Source organism: Hemibagrus wyckioides, linkage group LG19 (genome assembly GCF_019097595.1).
Source record: "Hemibagrus wyckioides isolate EC202008001 linkage group LG19, SWU_Hwy_1.0, whole genome shotgun sequence".
NCBI lineage: Eukaryota > Metazoa > Chordata > Actinopteri > Siluriformes > Bagridae > Hemibagrus > Hemibagrus wyckioides.
In genome coordinates this window covers 3,958,895-3,986,656 of record NC_080728.1, presented here as the reverse complement: position 1 = coordinate 3,986,656, position 27,762 = coordinate 3,958,895, and the positions used below count along the sequence as shown (strand labels likewise).

At 37.3% G+C, this 27,762-nt stretch overlaps 1 protein-coding gene across 5 annotated transcripts; it reads left to right on the top strand.

The window, feature by feature from the left end:
- Positions 1 to 9: 9 nt before the first annotated feature.
- On the top strand, positions 10 to 25,039 carry LOC131370008 (NLR family CARD domain-containing protein 3-like). 5 transcript variants are annotated; one of them, XM_058417008.1, is made up of 12 exons: positions 10 to 380; positions 1,004 to 1,087; positions 1,201 to 1,335; positions 1,599 to 1,715; positions 2,602 to 2,649; positions 2,938 to 2,988; positions 3,221 to 5,011; positions 11,607 to 11,801; positions 18,678 to 18,851; positions 21,576 to 21,749; positions 23,589 to 23,762; positions 24,401 to 25,039. In XM_058417008.1, the coding sequence occupies exons 3-12, from the start codon at positions 1,283 to 1,285 to the stop codon at positions 24,405 to 24,407; spliced, it is 2,784 nt and encodes a 927-aa protein (XP_058272991.1). In that variant the 5' UTR covers positions 10 to 380; positions 1,004 to 1,087; positions 1,201 to 1,282; the 3' UTR covers positions 24,408 to 25,039. The 5 variants fall into 5 exon arrangements, with proteins under 5 accessions (XP_058272991.1, XP_058272992.1, XP_058272995.1 ...); XM_058417009.1 differs by lacking the exon at positions 1,004 to 1,087; XM_058417010.1 differs by lacking the exon at positions 2,602 to 2,649 and having other exon boundaries at positions 11 to 380.
- The last annotated feature ends 2,723 nt before the right edge of the window (positions 25,040 to 27,762 follow it).

Below are 27,762 nucleotides of genomic sequence, written 5' to 3'. Positions count from 1 at the left end.
TGCAAAGGGGTCAAGCTCCATATTAATCTCAGTGTATTTATCATGTAGTGTCATTAACATCCCTGTTAGTAATGATCAGGTGTCCCAATACTTTTGTCTATATGGTGTCTATAGGAAATAGCACGGTGTGTTGTTTTAAACTCATTTGTTTTGAGAGTGTATGAACGCACTTCTTTCCACCGTTACATTTGTGAATCAGTTTCCTACCAAAGGAGCCGACTCAAAGAGTCGACTCAGTCCGGAACGACACATCCATCATAATGAATCTTACCAAAGTGAAAGTGATTCTCTTTCCGCCTCGACTCCATTTTGCAAAAGTTACAAATCTCCAGGCAGAATCGGGGATATTAATGTCACAGAACAAGGACTGTTGACTAAAGGTGAGTTATTTGTTTATTTTTAACGACTTTATGTTAGAAGAATGTGGATATATTGTATATTAAAGTGGTGTGAAATCAGATGTAGTAAATCTTTACAGCTGTTCTGATGGTGTATGAACTCTACAGACCTTTCAGCTTCCGCTCTTTAATTTATCGTAAAATAAACATTAAGCTGTTTGGGGAATATAGTTTTACATTTAGTTTTTCTATTTTCGCCTCAGTAAAATCGTAAAAGAAGTAAAACTAAAAGGTTTATTTCTGAAAGCTGCGGCTGTTGTTAATAGATCCGTATAACCAGTGGTGTAGTAAATCAGCCACAGACCCATATGCAGAAATATTTGTACAGGCCCTCTCCCATTCCAAGAGGCCAAATACCAAAACACAACCAAACAACCAAATACATTTTCCCAAACAGAACGGAAAAACAAGTCTAAAATAAACATCAACCACACTTTACACCGTCAATAATAAACTAGTGTGTGTGCAAATACAAACGTGGCACAGCGGCGCAACATGTAAAAAAGAAAACATTTTACTTGCCCATCTGTTATTGTGTCTGGGTAGTTTCCTTTATCTGTTGGACAACAGTGTGTGTGTTTGTGTGTGTGTGTGTGTGTATACAGGTTTGTCTGGTTTGACTCTGATCAGGATAAATCACTGAAAATGAATAAATGAATGACTTGCTGAAGAGAGTCATCAAGTGAGAGGTCAAACCTTTGTTAATTTTTTAAACTAAAGGAGCAGCATTTTTCTTTAAGAATAAAGATGTGAAAACTATTGTGTGAAAGTTTAACTGCACATTTGTTTGTGTGTTTTCTAGGAGTGTGATCCATTCCAGCAGAAGAGATCAGACTCTTCAGGACTCAGCTGTATGTTTGTGCAAACTTTACTAATATTCAGAGATGGAGACTCCTGATCTAGACACAGATAATGTTTCCCCACCATCAAACAACTGGTAACCTACAACATCCTTGTGTTCTAGTCATTAAATATTCATATCTAAATTATTTAGTGAGCATATATGAAAGAATTTAACCAAAGGGTTTAATATTATTAAAAATCTAACAGTCACTACTTAACAATAAAAATGTATTCTGTTTACTGTAAGGAAAGTTTAATTAAAAACTAATTTAAAAAATCCTCATTAAATTAAGAAGTGAGTTAAAACAGTAAGGAGTGTATATAAATGAGTAAAGGACTGTCTATAATGTTGTACAGTAAACTCCAGGGAAAGAGATCAGAATCACCAGCACCCAGCTGTATCTCCATGAAGACTGATGAGTCTATGAATCCTCCTCTGTTGTTTAAAGATGGAGACTCCTCACTTCTACACAGGTAACGTCTCCTCACTGTTAATGTCACTGCTAAAGTCACACTTAAAGAGAAATTTAACTAGATAAACAGAATAACAAAATACATACTAAAACACTGTAACTGTGACCTTAATAAAGCCACTATTAAGAGTCTAAAAACATTTTTGTCTTATTTAATGTCTAAAAGTTTTTGCTGAATGTTTTACTTGGAAAGTGTGCTAATGGTGTCTTTAAAATAAATGTCACTTGGTTTCACATGTTGTTTTGTAACGCAGTGAGATTCATGTGTTTGTAATGGCTCAAGTGTCCAAATATATTTGGGGTCATTGCAGGCTAGACCACCGCATAGCATCATTTATCCAGTGACAGGATACCAATCTTCTAGAGTTACACCAGAATTCAGTCAGTAAATCTACAGAGCTGCTGTGTGATCACTGTAAGACATGAGCAGGATGTTTAAAACACTCAGTGGTTCAATTTTAGATTTTGTCTGAAGTTCCCCTTTAAAAGCCACACTACACAGTCATTAGCAGCAATTTTAATATTTTTGATATTTATATTATACAGTATAAGTTTTAGTGTTGATACTTTTAGTTAATATAGAAATATATGTAGTGTAAATTTCAGTGTGAGTGTAAATGTTGTGTAAATATTGTAAATACTTAATACTTTAATCTGAGACTTAATACTGAGACAGGGAAAAGCAGTGAATGAAAATTTCAGAAGTCATACAGAAAGATAATGAAAGTATCTGCAGACTGACAGAAATGTGTTTTTATTATTGAGTTATTATTACAATATTATTGTTTTTTATTATTTTGATGAAATACAAGTTGCTGCCTCACAGCTCCAGGGTCTCCAGTGTCTGTCTGTGTGGAGTTTCACATGTTCTCCCCTTGTCCATGTAGGTTTCCTTCAGGTTCTCCGGTTTCCTCCCACCTCCCAAACACATGCCAGTAGGTGGATTGGTGAACATAAATTGCCCCTATGTTTGATGGACTGGTGTCACATCCAGGCTGTAGTATTATACTGGCTATAGTTAGGGATTTTATACCTGTGAACCTTTCAGACAAGATTTCTTAAAAACTGTATCTGTATTTGTATCTGTTTAGAACACATTACCTGTTCATTCAGAGTGCTGTATTCAGTCACACCCTTAACAGACACACAGAAATAAACCTAGAATAACTAGAATTAAAATAGGTGAAGTGATGTATCTGATCAACTCCACTTTTTGTTCCCAGTGTTCTACAGAAGGCAGGAGACAGAAGAGAAATGATCACCACAGATACAGGGTAAGATCAAACCAACATGACTGTGACTCTGACACACTGGTATTATAAACCTCTCTGCTGTTATTAACTACAGAGTGATTAGATTATAGAAAACATACAGTAGATGAAAGTAAACACATAGTGAGAACATTATAAAGAACTATCTGTGGTAACCAGTCAGAAAAAAGTGATCTTAAAGTCTAATAATTGAAGCCCATGTCTCACCACATCTTCCTGCTTCACCATATCACAGGCATGACCCAGAATCTGTGGCTGTAAATGAATTCCAGAAAAAGTTCAAATTAAATCTGATGGAGAAGTTTCAGTGTTTGAATGGAGTGATAATAAACCTGGGAACCCAAACCCTCCTGAATGAGATCTACACAGAGCTCTACATCACAGAGGGAGACAGTGGAGAAGTCAATAATGAACATGAGGTGAGGCAGATCGAGGCAGCATCCAGGAGAACAACAACAGAGGAAACACCAATCAAATGCAACGACATCTTTAAGCCTTTATCTGAACAAGATGAACCCATCAGAACTGTTCTGACAAAGGGAGTCTCTGGCATCGGAAAAACAGTCTCTGTGCAGAAGTTCATTCTGGACTGGGCTGAAGGGGAAGAAAATCAGGACATCCACCTCATATTTCCACTTCCTTTCAGAGAGCTGAACTTGATGAAGGACCAGAAACTGAGTCTGATGGAGCTCCTTCAGTTCTGTTTTAAGGAAACAAAAGAAACAGAAATGTCCAGTTTGGAAAAGGTTCTGTTCATTTTTGACGGATTGGATGAGTGTCGTTTTCCTCTAGATTTCCAGAACACAGTGAGAGTGTGTGATGTAACTGAATCAGCATCAGTGCCGGTGCTGCTGATAAACCTGTTTAAAGGGAATCTGTTTCCCTCTGCTCTCATCTGGATCACCTCCCGACCAGCAGCAGCTGATCAAATCCCCTCTGAGTGTGTGCATCGAGTCACAGAGGTACGAGGGTTCAATGACCCACAGAAGGAGGAGTACTTCAGGAAGAGGATCAGTGATCAGAGCCTGGCCAATAACATCATCACACACCTGAAGTCATTAAGAAGCCTCTACATCATGTGCCACATCCCGGTCTTCTGCTGGATTTCAGCCACTGTTCTAGAGAGAATGTTGGGTGAAGCAGAGAGTGGAGAGATCCCCAAGACTCTGACTCAAATGTACACACACTTCCTCATCATTCAGACAAACATCATAAGAGAAAAATACACAAAGAAGCTGGAGAGTGATCAAGAAATGCTTCTTAAACTGGGACAACTGGCTTTTCAGCAGCTGAAGAACGGGAACCTGATCTTCTATGAGGAAGACCTGAGAGAGTGTGGCATTGATGTGACAGAAGCAGCAGTGTACTCAGGTGTGTGTACACAGATCTTCAGAGAGGAGTTTGGGCTTCACCAGAGTAAAGTGTACTGCTTTGTTCATCTGAGTATTCAGGAACATCTTGCAGCTCTGTATGTGCACCTGAAATTCATGAAGAAGAAGAGAAATGCTCTTGGTCAGAATAAAGGCTTTAAATGGCTGATTAAATTAATTATAATTACAATCTCAGATGTACACAAGAGTGCTATAGATCAGGCTTTAGAAAGTCAGACTGGACATCTGGATCTTTTCCTTCGCTTTCTTCTGGGTCTCTCACTGGAGTCCAATCAGAAACTCCTACATGCTTTAGTAACACAGACAGGAAGTAGCTCCCAGAGCATAGAGGAAACAGTTCAGTACATTAAGAAGAAAATCAATGAAGATCTTCCTACAGAGAAATCCATCAATCTGTTCTACTGTCTGAATGAACTGGGTGATAATTCTCTAGTGGAGGAAATCCAGCACTACCTGAAATCTGGAAAACAAAGTGAACTCTCTTCTTCACAGTGGTCTGCTCTGGTGTTTGTGTTACTGACCTCAGCACAGGAGCTGGAAGAGTTTGACCTGAGTAAATATATCAGTACAGATAAGATAACAGAAACTGTTGTTCTGAAGATGATGCCTGTGATCACAGCCTCCAGAAAAGCAATGTAAGTAAAGCTGAATAAAACTGTTCTACTGTTAGTGTTAGAAAGAGAGAAACTGAAAACACTCTGAGTAATATGAACTTTGGGATGTTTTGACCTGAAAGTGATACAGAGTGGAGTTAATGTAAATAGATAAAATAGGGAATAAAAATATCTGAAGGTCAGCTATTAAACATGTGGACATTCCACCAGACAGACAGAACCATGTTAACTGCAATTATACAAATTTTAATCCCAAAACAGTTTTGATTTATTATTAGTTTTTAGTTGTGAGGTGGAAATGGCCTTTCATAGAAAGCTGACTTTTGAAAAGCCTTATACTTGTTAGAGGAAACATTTTTATTTATATTTTTATAATAATAGTAATATTGTTGTTGTTATTGTTGTTGATATTGTTGTTGTTGATATTTTATGATTTTTATGACCACACACGGGGAAGTATAACACACAAAAAGGGAAAACCAGACTGGACTGTAGTATGTTGTTTGTCCTTTAATGTAGCTATAGAGCTGTGTGTGTGTGTGTGTGTGTGTGTGTGTGTGTGTGTGTGTGTGAGACCCAGGTGGAATTTCAGCAGAGCTCCTGGCTCATGATTATTTTGCACCATTGTTATGACCCAGTCTAGGGTTCTTCTTTCGTCTTTTCCCTTCAGGAGTCTCCACAGTGAATCATCTCTCTCCACCTCTCCCTATCTTCTGCATCCTCTACACTTACACCCACTAGCTTCATATCCTCATTTATTACATCCATATACCTCCTCTTTAGCCTTCCTCTTTGCCTCCTTCCTGGCAGCTCCATGTCCAACATTCTCCTACCAATATACTCACTCTCCCTCCTCTGGACATGTCCAAACCATCTTAATCTGTCCTCCCTAACTCTGTCCCCCAAACATCCAATATGAGCTGTCCCTCTGATGTACTCCTTCTTAATCCTGTCCAACCCAAAGAGAACCTCAACATCTTCAGCTCTGCTACCTCCAGCTCTGACTCCTGTCTCTTCCTCAGTGATACTGCCTCTAAACCATACAGCATGGCCGGTCTCACCACTGTCCTGTACACCTTCCCCTTGATTCTCACTGATATTTTTCTATCACACAGAACTCCCGACACCTTTCTCCACCCATTCCAACCTGCCTGCACTCGCTTCTTTACCTCTTTCCCACACTCTCCGTTACTCTAGACTGTTGACCCCAAGTACTTAAACTCCTGTATCTTCTTCACCTCTTCACCCTGTAAACTTACTGTTCCACTTCCCTCCCTTTCATTCACACACATGTACTCAGTCTTACTACAACTGACTTTCATTCCTCTTCTCTCCAGCGCAAACCTCCACCTCCATTCCTCTTCTCTCCAGCGCAAACCTCAGCCGATTCCTGCTGCAGTCCCACCTCCACCTTGAACTCCTCTGTCTGCCCTACAGCACACCTCACCACTGTCCTGCTCCTCTCATACATGTCCTGCACCACTCTGACATACTTCTCTGCTACTCCTGACTTCCTCATACAGTACCACAGCTCTTCTCTTGGCACCCTGTCATACGCTTTCTCCAAGTCTACAAACACACAGTGCAGCTCTCTCTGACCATCCCTATACTTCTCCATCAAAAATACAATAAACTTTGAGAGGAACCAGACTCTAAAGGGAACCTCATCCTCATCTGGGTGACACCAGAGAGTGGGATAATAAATCATTATAAACACTGAGAGTGGGATTATAAATCATTATAAACACTGAGAGTGGGATAATAAATCATTATAAACACAAGAGAGTGGGATTATAAATTATTATAAACACAGAGAGTGGGATTAAAAATCATTATAAACACAGAGAGTGGGATTAAAAATCATTATAAACACAAGAGAGTGGGTTTATAAATCATTATAAACACAGAGTGGGATTATAAATCATTATAAAACATTGAGAGTGGGATTATAAATCATTATAAACACAAGAGAGTGGGATTATAAATCATTATAAACACAGAGAGTGGGATTATAAATCATTATAAACACAGAGAGTGGGATTATAAATAGAGTCAATAATCACACCAAGATCTTTTACTGCTGGACAAGATGAAACAGAAAGACCATCCACCATTACTCTGTAATCAGAAAGCTTACTTCTAGCTGCATGTGGTCCTACTACAATCTCCTCTGTCTGTCAGAGTTAAGCAGGAGGAAGTTAGTGACCATCCAATGTCCTTTACACATTCTTCTATCTTAATAAGCTGGTGTCTCTCATCTGACTTAGCTGAAACATATAGCTGTGTGTCATCGGCATTACAGTGGAAGCTAATACCATGTTTATGAATAATTGCACCAAGAGGTCGTGTTGTTCTGTTATACTTAAGTAAACTTTAAAGCTAATGGACAACAGATTTACTAGAAATAATTATTGTTTTCGAAGTTAATTCATTTTGTAAAATGTTTCCTATAGTAATTAGGAAAGTAATTGATTATTTGTTAAAGTCATGACACTTCCAGAATCTCAGGAAGTAGTCCCCCTGTCATGAGAAGGATAAACCTTTATAGAAGATTCTAAAATAAAAGGTGGCCAGTTGCTAACACTGGGGTGTGACTGAGATGGAAGGCAGTGATGCTGCTTCTGGTAGCAATTCAGAAGTGGAAGACAGGATGTTTTGTGTGGTTTATGAAGGGGTAGATCTGTAACTGGACTGTAGTGAAAAATAGGAAAATAAAGAAAGCTGGAAGTCAAATATCTGAATCGGATAGTGAAAGGGGACAAGAACAATTAAAGGGAAGTTTCTGAATGAATCAATGAATACACTAAACCCAATCAAAGTAACAAAGGCATTGCAGGAAGCAGTAGGTAAAATAAAAAGCACTAAGATTGTACAAGATAGAAATTACTGATCTTCAATCAGACAATAAACAGCACATAAGATCAGCTGGTCTAAAATCTTTAATGGGTAAAAAGTAGTATGAATGATAATGGAAGAAAGGAATTGGGTGAGAGGAGTCATTACAGGAGTGCCTACAGATTTAACAACTGAGGATATACAAAGAAATATGTCTGGGGCATCAGTACTGGATGTTAAAAGACTGAAACATGTTAGAAATAATGAGAAAATGGACAGAACAAAATGGGAAAGTTGTGGAAGAGTTTCTAGATTTGGAGAACTTAATATGTGTTAATGATGGAACAAGAATGGATTTGACAACAGGGGGAAAAAAATCAGTTTTAGATCTAACAATGGGAAGTGATCACTTTATTATATGTAAATTAGGGGTTGAAGTAGCTATAGCAAATAGAGAATTTATACCTAGGGGGAAGTTCAAAACAGCAGATTGGAATGATTTTAAGGGAAAGAGTGAAGCGTTAAGTGAATGTAGACATTAAGGAACTTGATAAAATATGTGGAGTTGTTATTAATACTGCAGAAGATTACTGGAAAAATACAGGAAATTATAAGAAGAAAGCAGTCCCATGGTGGACAGAAGAATGTAATGTAGTAATAAGAGAAAGAAACCGTGAATCAAAAAAAGGAAGAAAAACATTTGTAGGTTTTATTAAATAGAGGACAGGCTGAGGTACGAAAAGTGATAAAAGATGATAAAAGAAATTATAGGTACTGTAGGAGAAAAGGTAGACAGAAGTGAATTATGGGGAATGGTTTAAGAAAATGGGTGGAGTCCATAGGTGTAATAACCTTCCTGTATTAATTAATGATGGTATGCAATTTCTATCTAATAGTGAAAAAGCAGAAGAATTAGCTAAAACATTTAGTAAAGTACACAGTAATGGAAATATATATCAAATGAAATGAGAAGGCACAGAGAGCAGTGTTTGGCAGAGAACCAGGAAGTTTGAGGAGAAAAGAAGGTTTTGTTCCACAACAGATGCAGTATTTTCTCTATTTGAATTGAAGCAAGTGTTAGTGGGACTGAGACACACTTTCCCAGGAGAGGAGGAAATATGCTATGAAGTGATTAGAAATATTCTAATAGAAACACTCCAGACTCTTTTTTTCTCTCAGGTTTTCTTTTTGTGGATTCCTGCCCATGTGGGGATTATAGGAAATGAAATAAAGGATGAGTTGGTAAAAAACTTCAAGAATAAATGTCAGTGTCCCTCTGGGGAAAGCTGAAATGAAGGGGTTAATTAAAAAGATAATTAAGAAAAGATGGCAAAGCTTATGAACACAGGAAGGGAAGGGAAGACACAGGAAATAAATAAGAAGTAGAATATCAGTGTTGCGTTTTGTAAAGTTTAATGTGAGAGTTACTGCTAAGTTGCTGCTGCTGAAGTTGCTAGCCCAATGCTAATATGTGACTAGCTCATTTACAGTTCATGTGGTGAACATGTGACTGAGTGAATCGGAGATCTCGTACCATACAGTTTTAATTTAAATACACAGTGAATACAATATGTAACGATTGAGACATTTAGATTTAATTCATAAAACTACTCAACGTTGAGATGTTGAAATGTGAGCTCATGCAGCACGTGTACACGCTATTTCTTGTGAAACTGGTTTAATTTTATTCACCATTATGTTTTTCTCACCACTGTGAAGTGTGTGTATGAAATAATGTGTATGAGAATACAGGACAAATCACATCCCATATTAACTCAGTAAGAGACACAGTGTTTTATTTTAATACGAGACAATCCCATATTATACAGGACGGGGGGAAACCCTACTCTAGATACTAGCTAGTTAGCTGTAGTTGACCACTAACTTTACCCATTTTAATGACATCAACATGTAGAAGCAAGAAAGTGAACAAATTGACTAATTAAATTAAAACTAATTAAAACTAATTAATTAATGTAAATTATTTTACTGTTGTTTTTGGTTTTTCTGTTTTTTCTTTGTTGTTTTTACTAGGGGTGCTCCGATTGATCGGTCGCCAATCATAATCGGCCGATAATTGCTTTGGGAAGTTTGATCGGTGGTCTCTATAATGGCCGATCTAGAAAAGCCGATCAGATGACACAAAACTTGTGAGACAATTTTTTTTTGTGTGTGCTGCTAAAATGGCTTCACCGGTCTGGCAATTACAGGTAGTGTGTGAAAAAGACAATACATTAGCAATCTGCAACCTGTGTAACTGTAACGTCTGGGACCCCCGCCCTATGCGGGGCTCGACCCCAGACGCCCGTGGTGTGTGTGCGCACGCCAGCACACGGTAGAATGAGACCCATGTGCAGGATTCAGCGAAGCACTGCTTTTATTACATTTAAGATGCGACATAGGGAAACAAACGTAACACTAGACATGGCGTGGTTAACTAAACAAAACAAAACGAAAACAAAACCTAGACCTTCGCTTGGACATGGAACTTAACAAACAAAACCCCAACAGAAACCACGGTACAGATAACAATCATGGACAAGGACATAAACACAAGGATCCCTATTTATAGGGGTGGACATTGGGGCTAATGGGATACAGGTGACACAGTCAGGATAGGAACAATAGGAAGGGCGTAACAAAAGACACACAAAGAAGCAGGCTTCCAAGGTTCACCTGCCAGCGCCCTCTCTGGGCCTGGCAGGGAACTGTCCAGCTGTTCCTGACAGTAACAAGCAAATTCCACCAGGCGGGAAGCACCCAAAGCATTTTAACACCACAAACCTCATCAGACATTTGAAGGTTAGTCACGTAAAGGAATATGAGCAGTTTCCAAAGTTGGCTAGCGCTAAGTGATAGCGGGAGAGTTCATCAACTCAAGCACCACTCACTCAGCTGTCGCTAACAGAGATGTTTCAAAGACAGCAACCCTACTGCAAGGAGAGTAAGAAGCATAAAGAAATATCAGACAAAATAATGGAATTCATATTCCTCGATCATCAGCCGCTGTCTGTTGTGGAAGATGAAGGGTTCCAGCGACTCATGTCCTACTTGGACTCACGTTACACTATGCCAGGGTGAAAATATTTCACGGATGTATGCCTGCTGCAGTTATACCAAACAGTGTTTACACATGTCCACAGCCTTATGAAGGACCACATAACATCAGTTAGTGTCTAGTTAGACTCTGTTTGTTCTGTCTGTTGTTTTATTTATTTTTATATAATCTGCAGGAAAGTTGTATTTGTCCAGCTCCTAGCTGTTCCCAATTACTGACCAGGCACAGGCTGCTATGTTTTAAGTTTTAGCTTGCCAATAAATACAGTTGTCAATTCAAGATAATCCTCTTCTCGTAATTTCAATACTTAATTTACATCATTGTTAAATATAGTTTAATAAATAATGCTACATGATAAGGCTTCAAATAGATCCTGTAATCGGTATCGGAAGATACAGCTTCTAGTGATCGGTGATCGGCCCCAAAAATCCTGATCGGAGCACCCCTAGTTTTTACACACCAGATATCTCACCAAATGATAGTAAACTCATGGTGTCTCCTGGTGGTCCAGGGGCCCTAAGCTAACACTTATACCACTTACAGGAAGAAACGGCCCTGAGGATGTTTACAACAGATGTATTGATGGTTCAGTTTTAGATGTTGTCTGCAGTGTCCCTTAAATCATGTTTTCTAACTGGTGTTTGTACTTTCAGCATTTATGAAAATGAGAAGGTTCATTATTATACTAGTGTGAGTTCATTATGTTTATTTTATTTCCTTCAGTATCAGGTGTGATTCACTTGGAGAGAAAAGTTGGTCAACTCTGGACTCAGCGCTCAGATCAGAAACCTCCAGTCTGAGAGAACTGCATCTGACTGTGAAAACACTGGATCTGTCCAGTAATAATCTAGGAGACTCAGGAGTGAAGAGTCTCTCTGCTGGACTGGAGAATCCTCACTGTAAACTGGAGACACTGAGGTAAGATCATCTCTCTGAGAGTCACATTTCCTGCTCCTCAGTAAGACACATTCTCTAATAGTGAGAATGAAGCAGAAGTTTTAGGTTCATCATCAATGTCCTGAGGAGGAAGATTGTTTCTTTTCACTGCACACTGATGATTTTTCACAGACTCTGATGTGACTGCAATGTGTCTGAAATTACAGTGAAATTTACTAAAACATTGTAACTAATCACACAAACTGCAGCTGAGACACAAACTAAATGTAGTGTGTGAGCTGCAGGGGTTAAAATCAGCAGTGACATGGAGATGATGTAAAAAAAAAAATGGAATTATGTAAAATAGAGAATTAGATATTTACATAACAACCAAAAGAGCAAACAAGAGGAGCTTACAAAAACTGCATTTTTATTGTTCTTAAAGCTGAACTAGTGTTTATTCTGTCAGTGAATGTTTGTTCAGTACATCTCCGTCTAGCTGCTATGAACAGGGTTGCCAGATCTGTTTGGGTGTGTTAGTCAGTATCCCTCAGGTTGTGACAGACAGATATGTACTGTCCTGTAGTGATCATTTTGAACGAATCTTTCCCATGACTCGAGAACATCGATTCGTCTCCGGGAGTGATTCGCTCATTTTATGTTGACCGCGCATGCGCAACATCGCATAAGATCAGAAAAGAACAGAAAAGCTTAGTTCTCCTTTCGAGTCCTCGGGTTTGACTCATTGGTTCATCACGTGACAGCCCCGTATGCTAAGGCAATGCAGTCTGAGCCGGAAACAGAAAAGATTAGTTCTCCTTTTGAGTCTTCAGGTTCGAGTCTTTCGTTTTTGTACCGTGACATGACCGCTTTATTGGAGACAGAAATGAGTTCATTCTCAACCCTCCTTACAGTTTTTTTACTCTTACTGTTATATGGTGCATTATAGCTTTTTATTTCCTACAGACTATAAATGTGTGAATTTCTGTCATTATGGTTCTTTTCCAGAACACTAAATGTTTTAATAAAGAGTTGGTTAATGCTTTAAACTTCATTAGGGAAAATCATTCATTCTTTTCTTTCTTTCTTTCTTTCTTTCTTTCTTTCTTTCTTTCTTTCTTTCTTTCTTTCTTTCTTTCTTATTTATCTACTCATTTTTTATTTTGTTTTATTTATTAACTTACTGTTTATTTATTCTTTGTATTATTTATCTGAATAAACATCAGCTAACCCTGCAGTGTAGAAAATAGAAATGTATAAATTCATGCATAAATCTGAGTGTTGTTTTTAATCCATATGCAGTTATTTAATAATAGAGTTGTAGATAATGTAGAAACCTACACCTTTGTAACATAGAATATTATAACAATGTACAGACTCTTGAATTGTTGTTTATTGTTTATTTTTATCTATAAAGATTTACAGCAAAGGAAATAACTATCCCAAAATGAATAAATAAAATAAATAATAAAATAAAATAAATGAAAACTCAAGCAAACTATAAAGCCACAGAGCCTAATATCCATTACCATTTAACTTTTCACAATATAAAGCCTAAAACAATATTGCACAACAAATTGGGCTTTTAAATTATTTAGGGATTGTCTGTGTAAAACACACCTTTACAATATAGCTTATTATAACACTGCACACACTCTTGAATTATTACAAAACAAAACAAAAAACTAATAAATAAGGGAATAACTATCAAAAATGAATCAAATAAATTTAAATAAAAATAAATTACACTATACAGCCACAGAGCTGAATAATCATATCCATATAAATTTTAAAACAAAATATAAAGCCTAAAAACTATATTACATAAAAAAATTAATAAAATAAATTAAAATAAATAAATAAATAAATAAATAAATAGGCTTGTTACACACTGGCTATATTTTTTGATCCTGCTTTAAGGCATGTTTGCATTCAAGAAAACAAGCTCCTGGACCTTGGATGGGCTGAGTCTGTTTCTTCTATCAGAGATAATCTGGCTAGTCTTAGAAAAAATTCTCTCAGATGGCACAGATGTGGCCACAATGCAAAGTCTTGCCTTCATGATCTCAGAAAGGCTTTTGTACACAGAAGAACATTCTGAAGAACAGAAGTCCTCTTGTCATTAAAATGACTTTGGAGGCAGTCACATAGCTATGAAAATAAACAATTGTTTGCATACAATTAATTATAACAAAGTCATAAATTAATATTACACATGCTTCTCTATTAATATGACTACAAGAAAACTCAAATCAATATAAATATATTAAATATATTAAAATGTGATTTTAATATAAATTTTAATCAAAAATATTGAACTACTTACTTTTCTGCACTGACTTTATTAGTAACCTCCTACTGACCCATCTGTCTCTGAGTGGCCTTGAGCTTGTCAGAAGCAACTGTGCTTCTGTGGAAGAATTCAACAATTGACTTTGTGTAACATTTCTTGTACCTCCTTCAGTGCAGCTCTGACAATCAAGTTCAGCATGTGGGCAAAACAAGTTATGTGGTCCCAGTGGAGGTGGTCTCTAAGGGCTGAAACCATGTTGCTGGCATTGTCTGTAACACAAGCAACAATTTTGTCACCCACACCCCACTCATTTGTAACCCTGGTCAGCTCACTTGCCAGGTGAGCAGCAGTGTGTCTGTCTGTCAAGACAAAGCAGTCCAGGAGATAGGAGGTTATCTGAAAATTCTTTATGAAATGTATCCGTGTAGCAGACTAGTTCTCCTAATAGACTGAAAAGACTGTGTGTGTGTGTGTTGTGTGTGTGTGTGTGTACATGCTACATAAACTAGTAATTTAAAAACAAAACCTCTTTCAGCTCATTGGTCACTTTTTACAGTCATGTAAGTTCTTTTGAGTGGCTGTTGGCTTTTGAGTTTCTTTTCAAACCTGTGCCCACCCTGTTTTACCCAGGCCCACCCACTGTTCACAATCTGACACTAATGTTCTGCTCAGTGTTAATTATACCTTATATAATAAAAATCTGTTGATGAAGACTGTGGCATTGTGTCTCTCTACAGGTTGAGTGAGTGTGGTATCTCAGATGAAGGCTGTGCTGCTCTGACTTCAGCTCTGAGATCAAACCCCTCACACCTGAGATATCTGGTCACGGTGACGTAACTGGTGGTAGTCACAGAAGTCCAGCAGTCTGTTGTGAGACATACAGCAGAGGCACACTTGATTTTGTCCATTATATCTGCTCTTAATTTGTCATACAGCCTAGGCATTACAGTTTTTGACAGTGTTTTTCTGCTCGGTAGACTTTATGATGGGTCCAGAAGATTTGAATACTCCTTAAAGCCCTTATGCTCCACAATAGAAAATGGCTGAAAGTCATGAGCAATCATTTTGACCAGAGCCTCGTCTAGTTTGCTTTGTCTTAGAGGATCCATTGGTCTTGTCACAAAACTGCTCATAGGAGTTTGCTGTTGTGACCTCCTTGGCCTGACTGGTCCTTGGATGGTTCTGGGTGCTGCTGTCATACTGGATCCTGTAAATGTGGTTGAAGCAGTTGAAGCACCAGCTGTAGAAGGACTGTTGGTAGAAACAGCTCCAGAAGAGCCACCATCTTCACCCTCTGTTCTAACTTGTTCTAACAGCACAGTTAGATGTGAGGATTTAAGGTGTCTTCTCAAATGTCCTCCTTTAGTGGAAATTTTTTTTTTGCATATGTTGCATTTTGCTTCAGTGTTTAAAAATGCAACAAAATGAGTCCAAACATCACTCCTTTTTCTGGTGCTCATTCTCCTGATGTGTTAAAATCCGTCTGAAGTCTCTTCTCTGCCTCTCACCTAGTGCAAAACAATGGGGGGTGGGTGTGGAAGGGTCACTGTTCCCTTGGTGACAGCCTTGAGTGACAGTTGCACTTCAACTGAACCCTTGATGACCCGAGCACATTACATTTGACTACTGACCATTTTAACTCCAGTTTTAACTCCCCATTTTACCTGTTTTATTTAAAATTGGGTAACAACTTATATGACAAATCTGACATAAACATAACCTTAATGTATGAAACTAATATTAATTATTCACATTAATAGTGTTATTTGCTTTTCTCTTATGCCCCTGTGTCATTTATGAGTTTGAGTTATCAGTATTATACCAGTAAATGCACAATTGGTGGCTAAATAAACAACAATAGGTATTTTGTGTTTGCAGGTTTAGTTTATTTTAATAAGTAGTATTTGTTTACAGATAAAGACAGAACAGGCAAATTAGCATTTCCAAGTATTTATTTATTTTTTAAAAAACCCTCACACACCACACATATCCTCAAGAAATATTAAACAATAAAAAAGGAGACTGACAGAATTATTATTTTTCAGAAAATGTTTATTGCACAAATATTTTGATAATTTTATGATATCTGATAGTTTTATAATTTAATACGTTATAAAGTCAATAATACTAATGTAATATTGTATTTGTCATAAGATACTGAGACGGGAAGCAGTCACTTTACAGGAATGAACAACGTGAATCCAAAGACTTGTTATGTAAACTAATCTTTTCTGTTTCCGACTGCGTTGCCATACGGGGCTGTCACGTGATGAACAAAATGACTCGAACCGAAGGCGCGGGAGATTAATCATTCTGTTGGGTATACAGAAGACGGTACGGCATAGCTTAGTTTAGGATGTTACGTGACAAAAGAACGAACCAATTCGACCCAAAAAATCCGGAGGTGAGGTGATGAAGTAACAGACTGCATAGCCTCAAGACACCGGTAAGATATTACTTATAATATGACAGTTCTTTCTTATTTGAAATGTGATCAATATGTGGGTGAGTAGATGTGTTAGAGAATTAACATGGAACATTTTAATTACATTCTGCTGAAGTGAACGAAATGACTCGAAAAAAGATTCGTTCATTTTGCTGAACGAGATTCAAAGAACCGAATCAGTAAAATGATCCGAACTTCCCATCACTACTGTCCTGCTAAAATGCAGCTCTCCTTCATTTCTCCTAACAGAATAAACAGTTTGTCAGTGTTGGGCATGAGAGAGAACTGAACTTTTTTACAGTCTGTTAGAAAGTGTAGCTCTGTGTCCACTGTGTACACACTCTCTGCTCTGGAGAACAGTGAACACTAGAACTTGTGGCTGATATGCAGAAGTAGTCTTTTTAGGTCCTTGGGTAGATCTTTTGTTGTTCTTTCCTCCAGTTTAATGGATCCCCCTCACTATCCAGGTTACGTGACTGTAGGTAGGCCTGCAGCTCACAGGCTACACTTAGTTCCTGGTTGTTAGATGGACTTTGTAAGGTTTGTTCAGTATCTTTAGAAAAGCTTTCCAGCATCTTCTTTTTCTTTGGAGTAACTGAATGACTGTATGCTTTAATACGGGGATCTGCTGCTGCTGTGCTGTTCACATGAAGACATGAACTTCTGTGATGCTGTATTTCAAATCATGCTTGAAAACACAACACTGATTGGTCAGTAGTGAACTTCCAAAGAGAGTATGATCGGTCAGTCGAGGTGAAAAATCATCTGAAAACTCAGTCCATAAGAAGAATTTGCAGCATCAATATACTGATGCTTTTTGCTGCTAACACATCAGTATTGCAGATGATTATGTTTAATTAACTGTGGGAGGTCTGAAGAAGTGCAGTGCAAGAATTGTATAAGAGTGAATTCAGGCTTGAAAAAGCTGTTGATAAAGTTTTCCTTGATAATCTGTCTTGAGTATCTGAAGATGCTGATTTTGAGTTCATTAAGGCTGTAACTTTGGAGGAACTGGAAAGAGCCATCCAAAGAGATGGAAATTTAATGTTGGAAATATTAAAGGAATTTAAAATTGTCTCTGCTACAAAGAACCTAGGGTGTAGGACATTTGTGTCAAACCGTATCCACAAAGGGCCGGTGTGGGTGCAGGTTTTCATTCCAACCGAGCAAAAACCACACTTGTTCTTGTTCAGTCTCTAGTTATTTCGAGACTGGACTACTGCAACTCTTTACTGGCAGGTCTTCCTCTGAATGCAATTCGTCCACTGCAGATGATCCAAAATGTAGCTGCAGGGCTTGTTTTCAACCTGCCTAAGTTCTCCCACTCCACCCCACTGCTGCGTTTTCTCCACTGGCTTCCGGTAGCTGTACTCATCAGATTCAAAACACTGATGCTTGCCTACAAAGCCAAGAATGGACCAGCACCATCTTACCTCAAAGATCTTATTACCTCTCGCACTGCACCTCGTTCTCTCTGATCCACCAGCACTGCCCGACTGGTCCCACCATCTCTCAGGGTAAAAGGCAGGTATTCATCTAGACTCTTCTCTGTTCTGGCACCGAGGTGGTGGAATGAACTTCCCCTAGATGTCCGTACAGCAGAGTCTCTGACCGTCTTCAAACGAAGACCTTTTTCCTGAAGCACTTGAACTAGCTCTTATCTTTCCCTGTTTTTATGTATTGTTATATGTTTAAAAAACAATTTTAGACTATTGGTATCTTAAGTCTGTAACCTATTGAACCAGTGTTAATATATTCATTGATGGAGACTTAAAGCACTTTGTACTTTTGTAAATAGTATCTTTTAATCTGGTGTAATCTAGAATTTTAAATGATTTCCACTATAATAAAACCATGAAAGAGCTTGCTTCTTTTTATTTTAGTGTTATAAAGAGGCTTTGTGTGAAGTGATTAAAGTTAAAGTTGATGGTCAGTCTGCTGTCCTCTGTTCAGCTTCAGCTGCTGATAGTTTAATATCACACACAACAGATGAGAGAAACTAAATCTAACACTCAGGGGGATCATTTTAATGACATTGTTCATTAGAATAAACAGGTGATATTAAATCCTCATGTCATTCTGAATAATAAAATCATTTAGAAACACATCATCTTTAAAGGAAGTCTTAAACCACGATAAAATCTGTTGATGAAGAGTGTGTCATTGTGTCTCTCTACAGGTTGAGTGAGTGTGGTATCTCAGATGAAGGCTGTGCTGCTCTGACTTCAGCTCTGAGATCAAACCCCTCACACCTGAGATACCTGAATCTGTCTGAGAATAAACTAGGAGACTCAAGAGTGAAGAGTCTCTCTGCTGTACTGGAGAATCCTCACTGTAAACTGGAGAGACTGTGGTAAGATCATATTATAAATCATGGTCTAATCTTCATCCAGGTCATAATAATAGATAAAGACATTCTGTATAAATAAAACACAGTCACAGTTGTTCTTGTCAATACTGAATAAACCATTTACACTTTCACAGTCTGGGTTAAAAAAATACACCAATGAACTAACAACTTCTCCAACAACTATTTAGAGTCTGATCCTGTTTTAGGTCTGATTACTGACAGTCTGATCTTCTCAGGTGAACTCTGATTAAAATAAAAGAAAGAAAGATTATATAGATTATTATGTGTAAAGCAGGGAAAAGTTACTGAAAACATTTTAAAGTCAAATTTGATTTGTCCCATACATAACCATACACAGTGTGTATATATAGTGAATACTTCATGTAGAATTAGAAGTAGAATAGAAAAGTCCAAGTTCTAGTCTTATGTGTTGTCCTTCTAAAGACATAGTGTGTGTTACTGAGTCCACAATAAGACAAACTGTCTACAATCAGGGTCATCACTCGAGCCCCAGTAAAATGTTGTTGATAAATCAGTGTCTGATGAGGAAGATTACAGTAGATACGTCTGAAAGTAGGCTTTCCTCTTCAAACATTTATATTATTTGACATATTTTGAAGAAAGGCTGATTGTAACAGCAGCTGAAGTGAAAATACCCTGTGCATCTTCATAAAGCCCGTCCCTCTCACTGTGCCCCCTGACTGTACTTCTCCTCTCTTAAACTTTTCTCAGAAGAAACCTTGACTTGCACTCAGAAGATAAATCATAATACAACATTGTAGCTGAGGACTGAGAAATTGTGGATTTAAAGTTTTTTATATACTTTCAAAAATGTGTGATCTGAAAAAGTTTACGTAAACAATTTTAGCAAAAGTCTTTACAGTAAATTAATGTAAAATTGAGCGAATGAAATGATCAGCAGCACATACTTTCATTAATGTTGGCTGCATAACATGATTAAAGATAAACAAATAAATCAAAATAAAAAAAACAATTAACCGAAAAAATAAATATATAAATACTCTCAACGTCACCAGAATTTAAATAAATAAATAGACTTTTTACTTTTGTAACATTCTTGGTGGTTTGTTCTCCACTAGGGATTAAACTCTAGAAACGTCCCTGTGTACAACCAGTGAAGACTGTGTCATTGTGTCTCTCTACAGGTTGAGTGGGGAATAATTACAGATTCAGGTTCAGGGGGTCTGGGGAATCTTTTATAGGCATTTCTGATGTGTTCAGCTTTTTAATTGTAGTGTTGTGTGTGTGTAGACTTAAAGTTTGATGCATACAGTACGTCACCATTTTGTAATACTGATTTAGATTTATTTAGAGTTTTCCACTGCTTCCAGAAATTTCTAGTGTTTATGGACTCCTCAGTTTGTGTGTCAGTTGTGTTTGTACAGTTCTAATGAAATCAGGGTTTATATTTCTAAGTGTGAGACTGATGTCTTCCTCACTGTGAGTGTATGTAGTGTCCAGAAAGGTGTGTGTGTGCAGTGGGGTTAGTTCTTGTCCTGTTAATGAATTTGGCTGTGATCAGACAGAGGGGTTAGTGTTTTAACAGTGAATGCGCTGACACAGAAAGGGTTTCAATCTGTTATCATTATACTCTACTGTGCTGTTGCTAAGAGCTGAGCAGAATGTGTATCTTCTCAAAGAGTCTCCTCATGTCCTTCCATTAACAATGTACAGAGCCAGGCTTTCACAGAGCTGCAGCAGATCATTTCCATTTCTTTTGACCTGCAAATCAAAGTCATGGCAGGGAAGGTTAGTAAGGTTTCTGGGCTAATGATGTCCAAATCTAAAATAGTTTTCATGCTCTGTGTTAAAGTCAGAGAGAGAGCCACTGCAGGAGTTCAGGTCTCCACAGATCAGCACACTTCCCTGGGCCTGGAAGCTGCAGATCTCAGTGTGGAGCTGGAGTAGGATCTCCTCATCATAATAAGGGGAGTCACTGGGAGAGATGTTCACTGGACACAAGAAAATGTCTTTTGCTCTGTTTAAAATATCTTTCTTCATTTTTAAGCCCAATGTGTGATTTATTTCATTTTTGTGGTGCCGTAAAATCTGATCTAAATGATGGTTCCACCCGAGTCTCTCCCTTCTTAACAGTAGTGTGTTTAATAGATTGGAGAATTCATTCTTTATAGTTAGAGGAGCAGTGAGACATTGATCTAATCCAGGTTTCCTGGAGTCTGTCTTTTGGGTTTTCCTCAAAGTCACAGCTTTTGCTTTTGCACCCGAACCATGAAAATGTAATTCCCTGAATGTTCCACACAGAGATTGTAAACAGTTTCATTTGAGAAGAGATGATGATGTGTCTTCATAGTGAACATGTTCAGCACTTACCTCAGTGTCCATTATTCTGGAGCTGCTCTGGATTTGTAGCTGTGTAGTTAATGCCAAGGAAGTGCATAGTGGTGATAGCTTACTAGTGTTACTTTCTCTCTCTCTCTCTCTCTCTCTCCATGATCTGAATGAGTGTTGAGTGTGAGCATTTGGCTGAAGTGTCTGGGGTTCTGTCTCTCTCTATTGTTTTATTTGTATGTTGATTTTTATTTAAACTTTAATATTAAAAACTCAGTTCAAGTTATTTTGAAAGTTTTTAAGTTCTGCTGGCTTTTGAGATTTGATTTCTTTTCTTTTCTGTTTTGCTCAGTATTAATTATACTTTATATAATAAAAATCTGTTGATGAAGACTGTGTCATTGTGTCTCTCTACAGGTTGTGTGAGTGTGGTATCTCAGATGAAGGCTGTGCTGCTCTGACTTCAGCTCTAAGATCAAACCCCTCACACCTGAGTGTACTGAATCTGTCTGATAATAATCTAGGAGACTCAGGAGTGAAGAGTCTCTCTGCTGTACTGGAGAATCCTCGCTGTAAACTGGAGAAACTGTGGTAAGATCATCTCTCTGAGAGTCACATGACCTGCTCCTCAGTAAGACACATTCTCTAATAGTGAGAATGAAGCAGAAGTTTTAGCTTCATCATCAATGTCCTGAGGAGGAAGATTGTTTCTTTTTCTGCACACTGATGATTTTTCACAATCCGATCAAGAGTCGGATATCTGTCAGATATCCATCCATACATTTTCTATACACGCTTTATTTCTCATTAGGGTCGTGGGGATCTGCTGGAGCCTATCCCAGCACACACTGGGTGAAAGGCAGGGGTACACCCTGGACAGGTCACCAGTCCATCACAGGGCCACATATAGTCTGTCAGATATCATCTTTTTTTATTTCAATTATTTTCACTCATGCATTTTTTTACAGCCAAATCAATAAAACTTGTGAACAGAAATACAAGAGTTCTCTGCATTTAAAAATCAGAACATGTTAAATTCTGTTTAAAATAAAAGTAGGCCTGTTTTACACACTAACATTTAATAACAAAATTAAATTATAATAAGACTTCACTGTGGAAAACAGAATGGTTCAGTGGTGAATGCACAACGCCTACACAATACCTGCATATGTATTGCCAAGGTTTTTGGTTAGAAACACAAGTCTATCAACATGATCCAGCTTTAGGGAGGACCACAAGTGAGCACCAATATTCCAACAGTACTAAAAACCCTCTCTGAAGGGGAACTTGTAGCTCTTTTCCCTGTTTTGAGGTCCTTGGGTAGATCTTTTGTTGTTCTTTCCTCCATTTTAATGGATCCCCCTCACTATCCAGGTTACGTGACTGTAGGTAGGCCTGCAGCTCACAGGCTACACTTAGTTCCTGGTTGTTAGATGGACTTTGTAAGGTTTGTTCAGTATCTTTATAAAAGCTTCCCAGCATCTTCATTTTCTTTGGAGTAACTGAATAACTGTATGCTTTAATACGGGGATCTGCTGCTGCTGTGCTGTTCACATGAAGACATGAACTTCTATTCAAATCGTGCTTGAAAACACAACACTGATTGGTCAGTAGTGAACTTCCAAAGAGAGTATGATCGGTCAGTCGAGGTGAAAAATAACTTGTGATGGTCACTTGTGATTTGGTTTATTATCTGTAAACTCAGTCCATAAGAAGAATTTGCAGCATCACTATACTGATGATTTTTGCTGCTAACACATCAGTATTGCAGATGATTATGTTTAATTAACTGTGGGAGGTCTTGTTGTCAGACTCTTCTGACATTTGAAGAAAAGCAATATAAGAGTGAATTCAGGCTTGAAAAAGCTGTTGATAAAGCTTTTTGACTGGAAATCTTTATTTGTAGTATTAAGTAGATTCAGAGATTGTTGGTTTGGTTTTGTTTTTTGTTTTGTTTTGGTCAAGCTAAAATGGAGATTTGATTTTTCAAGCTAAAATAGCACTTTATGTTAGAAAAAAAATAAATAAACAATCTATAATTAAGAAATAGTATCTTTTAATCTGGAGTAATCAAGAATTTTAAATGATTTCCACTATAATAAAACCATGAAAGAGCTTGCTTCTTTTTATTTTAGTGTTATAAAGAGGCTTTGTGTGAAGTGATTAAAGTTAAAGTTGATGGTCAGTCTGCTGTCCTCTGTTCAGCTTCAGCTGCTGATAGTTTAATATCACACACAACAGATGAGAGAAACTAAATCTAACACTCAGGGGGATCATTTTAATGACATTGTTCATTAGAATAAACAGGTGATATTAAATCCTCATGTCATTCTGAATAATAAAATCATTTACAAACACATCATCTTTAAAGGAAGTCTTAAACCAAGATAAAAATCTGTTGATGAAGACTGTCATTGTGTCTCTCTACAGGTTGTTTAAGTGTGGTATCTCAGATGAAGGCTGTGCTGCTCTGACTTCAGCTCTGAGATCAAACCCCTCACACCTGAGAGAACTGAATCTGTTCTGGAATAATCTATCAGACTCAGGAAAGAAGCTGCTCTCTGCTCTTAAGGATGATGAACATTACAAACTACAGACACTGATGTAAGTAATAATAATATTTTTTTTTAATAAACATTCAACCTCATTATCATTAGTTTGCACATTTCTCTTTAGTTCCAATAAATATCAGATGACCAGGTTAGGAAATAAAACCAGTTTTAGAAAATTTCACCATATTCTATTTAATGTGAATTTTTCTAACAATTGTCTTTAATGCTGTTTTGTGTTCAGTAAAGTTTGTTGATTTAAAATTCATGTGGTGGCAGAAAACAGGGATTCAGACAGAGTCTACAAAATGCATGAGAGTGATTGTAAATGAACATTGTGTCTTCTGTCATTCCTGTAAAATTCACCTCAGCTTCTTCTTAAAGTCTGCACTTAAATATAAATGTAGAACAAGAGCTAAATGACACAGTAGTGTTCCTGTGATTGGATAAGAGCAGTGATGTGATGGGTAAATATCTGCTCATTATCCTGTTAGAACTTGTGGAAGTTCTCATTTGTTCTGGTTAAAAGTTAGAACACAGATGTTAGTAAGAATGAAGAAATGTTGAAGGATTCATTATAAACAGGAGATGATGATGTTTCTCTTGGAGCAGAGATGATTACATGCTGTTGATCATGAAGTACCACAGTCCACTTTGTGCTGATTAATTCACATCTTTTTCTTTTATATTCAGGATGTAATGAATATCTGTGTGTGATGAAGACTCCAGTGTTCCTGCATGTTGGGGAATAGAGAAGATGTTTAGATTTTTAAAGTTTGTCACGACAAATTTTGATGTTGGCTTGATGGAGCAAGTAGTCGAGAGTGGGGAGATTCAGGGGCAATACATTTGGTGGAGAGCAGACAGATAGGGTCCCGATCCATCTGGAGGCGAGTGGAGAGATGGGGTGCCAATACTTTTGGAGTCGGGTGGATATGTCACCATGAACAACCATGCCGAGTTTGGTGCATGTAGAAAGCTGTAGGAGGAGTTACTCTTGATGATTAATTTTGTAAGAAAAATAATAAAAAGAAGAGAAAGTGTGAGTTCTGAGACTTTACCTGTGGTATGGTTGTTGGTGCCAGATGGACGGGTTCAAGTGTTTCAGAAACTGCTGATCTCTGGATTTTCACACACAACAGTCTCTAGAGTTTCCACAGAAATGTTCTATCTCTAAAGTTACTGGGAGAACGTGACTATCCTGTGACCTGAAGTCATGACAATTACTGTTTATTTGCATTATTTACAGTTTCAGTTTTACTTGTAAATGTGTTTAGAGCTTTTTTTGGATGAACTTTGTACAGATTTTACAATTAATAAAGTATATTTTAAAACAAACATGAATGTTTTGTGGGACTTTTATTGCTGAGTTAAACTGAGCTGTTTGATTCACTGGAAAGACATGGATGTGACACAACTTTACATTTCTATAGACACAACTAAAACTAGATTTCTGCCTACTCTACTGATATGAATCCATAAATATACAAATAAGTGTGAAGGAAGTGAGAGTGGTCTAGTGAAAGGTTTTTACTTTAATGTGACCCTACAACTATGCCCTGGAAACACTGAACAACACTTGGCTAACAAATAACAACTGTAGATAATTCCTTTAATAATCTCCTGAAATAGATCTCACTGATTTAAAAACACAACAACTACGGCTTTTCCAAATCAAGAAACTGTTATTTGCAGTTGGCAACAATCCATCTAATGATACTTTAATGCTTGGGTTTGTTTCATTCTAGAAATGTAACAGAAAGTATGGACAAAATGTCAGATGATTTATTCACTGGATTTTTTATATGATTAATATACAGTATTTTCATGATAATGTTCACCTGAGGTCCGTACAATAAACCTGATCAAAACCCATGCCCTCTTGACTAGATTTTTTGAAAGGAACACTCAGTACCTAAATAACAACTGTGTTGTCCTCACCAACTTCTATACACATACAAATGATGTCAGGTGACAACAAAAACTCAACACATTTCAATGTGTAATCACCCCAAAATAAAAACCCCAAAAACATTCTGAAAACAGCTGGGGGAAAGTACACTGTATAAATCAGTCACACTTTGCACCATGTTTAAGAACAGGAAGTTGAAGTTAATAAGTTTTTTGTAGCTTAGCAGTCTTACATCATTGTGGAGAAACTTCTTCACAACAATACTTCAGTTCTCTGAGAGTCACATGACCTGCTTCTTAGTGAGACACATTCAGTGCTCTTTCATGGATAAAACTCTTTCACTAGCTGTTTACACAGTAAATAGTGATGGCTGTGCTTGGTGTTCAGAAACGTAGCTGTTAGATTACCATCTCCCCTCTGCAGCTACTGATTTATTGTACTTATTAATGACGATATTTCACATGAACCCAGATGATAGCATTTTAGCATTACGTTTTTTCCCACTCTGCTCCTCAAGCACTTGAAAGCTACAGCAAATGCTCAAATTCTGCAAAATTATAACATAATATTTAACTTTGCACAAGAATCAGGGACAATAAAATAACAATAACGATGCAGTAGAAATACAGAGCAGTAGATACATTCACATTTATTTTCATTTCAAAACTTTTGTTTTTACTGTGATTAATGTTACATGTAGGCCTACACAAATTTAATATAAAAATATTTGATTATATTCTAATAGTTTAATTTTCATATTAATAATTTGATCTAGAACATACTTCTTTAAACTATTTACCATTTTAATCATGCTCTTGTCAGCATCACCTTGCAACATGGAGCAAATGATGCAGCAATCCACTGCATTCCCTAGAAACAAACTGGTGTTTAATAAATGATCAGATACGATCAAATACATAATTACATGCATACAGATTTTCTTCTCAGAGCATGTTTAGCTGCCCAGAACACTGTGGTGGTTGATGTATTTTGATTATCTTGGCACGCTCTGTGCTGATTTCATGATGTTTTTGTCTATGACCTTATCTTCTGACCACAATATCCTTTCTTTAAGACCAATAAATTCTTGTAATTGAATAAAGAATGTGTCGAGCAAAAAAACTCCATCATCAGCCCACCTGTAGAGAAATCTGCCACCACCTCTGTAGACATCGTCGATGTCCGTTGTTTATGCTTTTAGTTACTCATGGATAATGCCTTTTATTGCACATACAGTAGATAATGACAAAGACCACATCTTTGGTTTGTATAAATACTCGCTGTCTGTCTCAGTTAACTTTGAAGAACATTGCTCCTCGACTCTGTGTGTCTCTTTTGGCATTATTCTTCCCTGATATCAGCTCAGAGGCAGCAGCGACAGTGTGAATCGGATTTCTTCTCAAAATGTGAACCCAAAAAAAATTGCTATCAGTGGTGGCTTCACATATCTTGGTGTAATAGCATGTTTGCCCTGTAAAATTGTAGGTGTTGTGTGACAGGGCAGACCTAGCCAGGCTTGGAAACTGGCAATGACTAAAATGAATAAATCAGTAAGTGATGAAATACACTAGTTAATAGATCTAATATATGCAACATTACAATAGAAATAATGTGCTGTAATGAACCATGTGACTGATTAATCTCTGCTTAAAGGCTGGATCATGACCTCCTTTGCTGTGAATGCTTTTGTGGAGTATGAAGTATGTCTGATTAGATGAGCTCTGAGTAGTTTAGGATTGTGATCATTTCTTTGACTTGAATGTTCTTAAAGATTTTTATATTGTGTGTCATTTTCTAGGGCATTACTACAGATATTTCTGTAACCAAAAGTATTTTTGATGCTTAGTCTGATTAGTTTATTTTCTTTTCACAATTTCAATTTGTTTTAGGACAACAGCTGTTACATAACATATAGTGTGTGTTTCTCTCAGTACAATAAATGGTAAGGCACAAAAAACAAAAAATGGACAGACACAATATCCCAAGTGTGTGCCATGGGGCAAGTTTAAAGCACTTTTCTAAAAGTGAAAACAGAACATGAAAATCTGGTCATGAATCAAGCAAGGCAAAGTTGTTTAAACAGTTACAAAGGCTGTAAATGAGTAAGACAAGGTATAGAGTAAAAGATGAATTTAATGTCTCT